Genomic DNA, 3182 nt, shown 5'->3' on the forward strand with positions numbered 1-3182 from the left:
CAGCTCAAGGCTAGCACTCTACCACTTGAGCCACAGCACCACTTCCGGCTTTTTTCTTTTTGCTTATGTGGTGCTGAGGAATCGAACCCAGGGCCTCATGTATGCAAGGCAAGTGCTCTACCACTTAGCCACCTTCCCAGCCCCGAGCCTTATGATTTTGCCTGTGCCAGCCTCAAACCATGATCCTTCTAGCTATGCCTCCTGTGTAACTAGGATCATAGACATTTTCCTTCATACTCAGCGTATTTATTATTATTATTTGTGGGGTTTAAACTTGGGACTTAGGTGCTTTCCCTGAGTTTTTTCATTCAAGGCTAGAGTTCTATAAGTTTGACTCACAGTGCCACTTCTGGTTTTCTGTGGTTAATTGGAAATAAGAGTCTCATGGACTTTCCTGCCCAGGCTGGCTTTGAACTACAATCCTGAGATCTGCCTCCTGAGTAGCTAGGATTACAGGTGTGAGCCACCAGGCACCTGGCTACTTTTTTTTTTTTAATAGGGTCTCACTAATTTCTTGGCTCTCTAGGCTGGTCTTGAATCATCCTCCTCCCATCTCTGATTCCCGAGTAGCTGGGGTAGCAAGTGTGAGCCACTATGATTGGAGTATACTTTACGCTTGTGAATAAATAAAATATTGTTCACAGAAACACTTTTTGGAAGACTTTCTTTTGGTCTTCAGGTGAAATAAGATAGAGGTAGAAGGAAAGGAAAGGACTATATAAGCAGAATTAACAAAACAACATTTGGTCACACTGTGAGGAAGGAACAGATAGGAATTGAAGGCCTCTTCCTTAGTTTCTAAGGATTGGCTATTGTTGAGGAGTTAATCCATGCACAGAAGTACACAATTCCAGCAGGGCTTTTTCTAGCACAGATGATACCTTTATGCAAATTAGAAGTGGTCCCCTCTTGGGACCATTTTTCAACCAAATTGGTTGAAACCTGGATTTCAGTTCCTACTCATGTCCAATTATACTTAGCTGCACAATTACCCTTAGGAGTCCTGAACATGATCGTTAGTTATTGAAGCTACCATGGAGCAATTCAAATGATAAAGGAGGCTTAAAGACAGAGTAGCATTTAACTTATTTGAGAGGAGGCTAGAGTATTCTAAGTAGAAAGTATGTAAGAGGCAGGACTCTTTCTGGCTTTCCCAGCATGCCTTCACTCTGTGTATGTGTGTGTGTGTGTGTGTAGATATATGATGTAGAATATAGCTGAGGATTACACATAGTCAAGTGATGTCATTACCTACTGATAGATAAATCTACTGTGGTTACTATCCTTAGTGTAGTAAAGAGAGCAGGGTTGTGGCTTAGCACTTCCTGGCATGTGGCTTAGGTTTTTATTCCAAGCACTGCAAGAAAGAAAGAAAGAAAGAAAAGGAATCCAAAGGATATATAAAGTAGTAATCATGAAGAAAGTGATCTCTAGGTTCTTTTCTAATAATGTCAGGGGACTTTAGGGTTTCCTACCTGTTGGATTCTATGGGGCCTCTGCACAGGCAGGTAGGAAAGACTACATTGGCTGTCCACATATTGAATAAAGACTTGTTTTTTTTGTCTACTCTGTGAAATAGGTTTATTTTTGGTTGTTATATGTTTAGTTTTCATCATTGCCTGTTTTCAAGAAACTGACAGTCTCATACTTGTTTTCTGAAATAGAGAATTTACCAAAACAATTAAGCGTACATTTGGAGTGAAGTATAATCCATATACGCAGAGTATTCAGATCCTGAAAGACACCAAGAGCATAACCAGCGCCATGAACGACCTGCGGCATGATCTCGACATTGTCAGTGATGCCCTTGCTAAGGTTAGCAGGCAGTCAAGTATGTGACAATCATAGTCTTAATCCACAAAGCCATCTAGCATCAGCTCAGAGCTCAGGGACAACTGAAGACCTGACTGGAGTGACAACTGCTTCTGGCTAAGCAACGCTTTCTAATCCCACCCATGTCTGCATGAACACACCAGTTTTTATTTTGTCTATTCTTTACTGAGGTATAAAATTCATATATCATGCAATTTACTAATTGCCCATTTTAATAGAGAATTTGTTTGACTCAGTGATAGATATACTTTTACTCCATTTATCCTTGTTTTTCTTGAGTAAAATGACCTTTCTGATCACTTGATCATTGTTGCAGAGCTAACCCATAATTATTACCTATGTCTGTTACATCATTGAATTTGTGCTGAGCCCAACTGCAGTCACACATATAAATTTAATAGGAGACAAGCTGCCCTTGATGCTAAGATGAGCAAAATTACAGAAATTTTCACATATGAGCATGCCTAGTAAAGAACATATAGATAGTCTAGTTTCAAGTCTAGTCTTATAGAAATAGATAAATGGAAGTGGAGCTGTGGCTCAAAGGATAGAGTGCTAGTGTTGAGCAAAAGAGCTCAGGGATAGTGACTTGGCCGAGTTTAAGTCCTATAACTAACAAAAGCCTGAAATAGCTAAATATCAGCTTGATGTGGTGGCACATGCCTATAATCCCAGCATTCAGGAATGAGAGGCAGGAGGATTCAGTGTTTGACTCTGTTTTTTTTAAAAAAAAAAGTGGCTAAGTCTGGAAGGGTTGATTGTAGAATAAGTCTTAAAAAACAAAAAATATCATGTTTTTTGTTTTTTGGTCTGGTCGTGGGGCCTGAACTCTGGGCCTGGGCACTGACCCTCAGTTCTTCAGCTCAAGGCTAGCGCTCTACCACTTGAACCACAGCGCCACTTCCGGCTTTTTTTTCTGTTTATGTGGTGCTGAGGAATCGAACCCAGGGCCTTATGCATTTAAGGCAAGCACTCTACCACTGAGCCACCTTCCCAGCCCTCATGTTTTGTTTTATAGGCACAAAAAGGCCTCCATTCTTATTTTGGATAACTCCAGTATTTGCAGTTCTAAGCGTGACATCTTTCTTGAATGTTGACTCTTAGTTCCAACTACCTGCTGGATATTTTCATCTAGCTGTTCCATAAGTTAGTTTAATGTTATGGAATTTCATATGACACCACTCAGATAGAAGAATGGGTTGGCAACCCTGCCAAGTATCAGAATCACCAGAATTAAACCCAATAGACTTTCCCAGCAATCTCATTACTGCCAGTAGAATATTAAGGGTCATATTTCTGTTTATTTTCCAGATTTAATAAGCTGCTTTAAAACTCTGTCCTTGTTTCTT

At 40.1% G+C, this 3182-nt stretch overlaps 1 protein-coding gene across 1 annotated transcript in view; it reads left to right on the plus strand.

Annotated features, from left to right (window-relative positions):
- Nucleotides 1-2657, plus strand: part of Tph1 (tryptophan hydroxylase 1) — a 29978-nt gene extending 27321 nt beyond the window's left edge. The window contains exons 8-9 of the mRNA XM_013034117.1: nt 645-679; nt 1665-2657. Of these exons, the coding sequence (XP_012889571.1) occupies nt 645-679; nt 1665-1839 (210 nt within the window). The 3' untranslated portion in view covers nt 1840-2657. The remainder of the gene's footprint in view (nt 1-644; nt 680-1664) is intronic.
- The last annotated feature ends 525 nt before the right edge of the window (nt 2658-3182 follow it).

This window comes from Dipodomys ordii, unplaced genomic scaffold, assembly GCF_000151885.1.
Source record: "Dipodomys ordii isolate 6190 unplaced genomic scaffold, Dord_2.0 Scaffold183, whole genome shotgun sequence".
Taxonomy (NCBI): Eukaryota; Metazoa; Chordata; class Mammalia; order Rodentia; family Heteromyidae; genus Dipodomys; species Dipodomys ordii.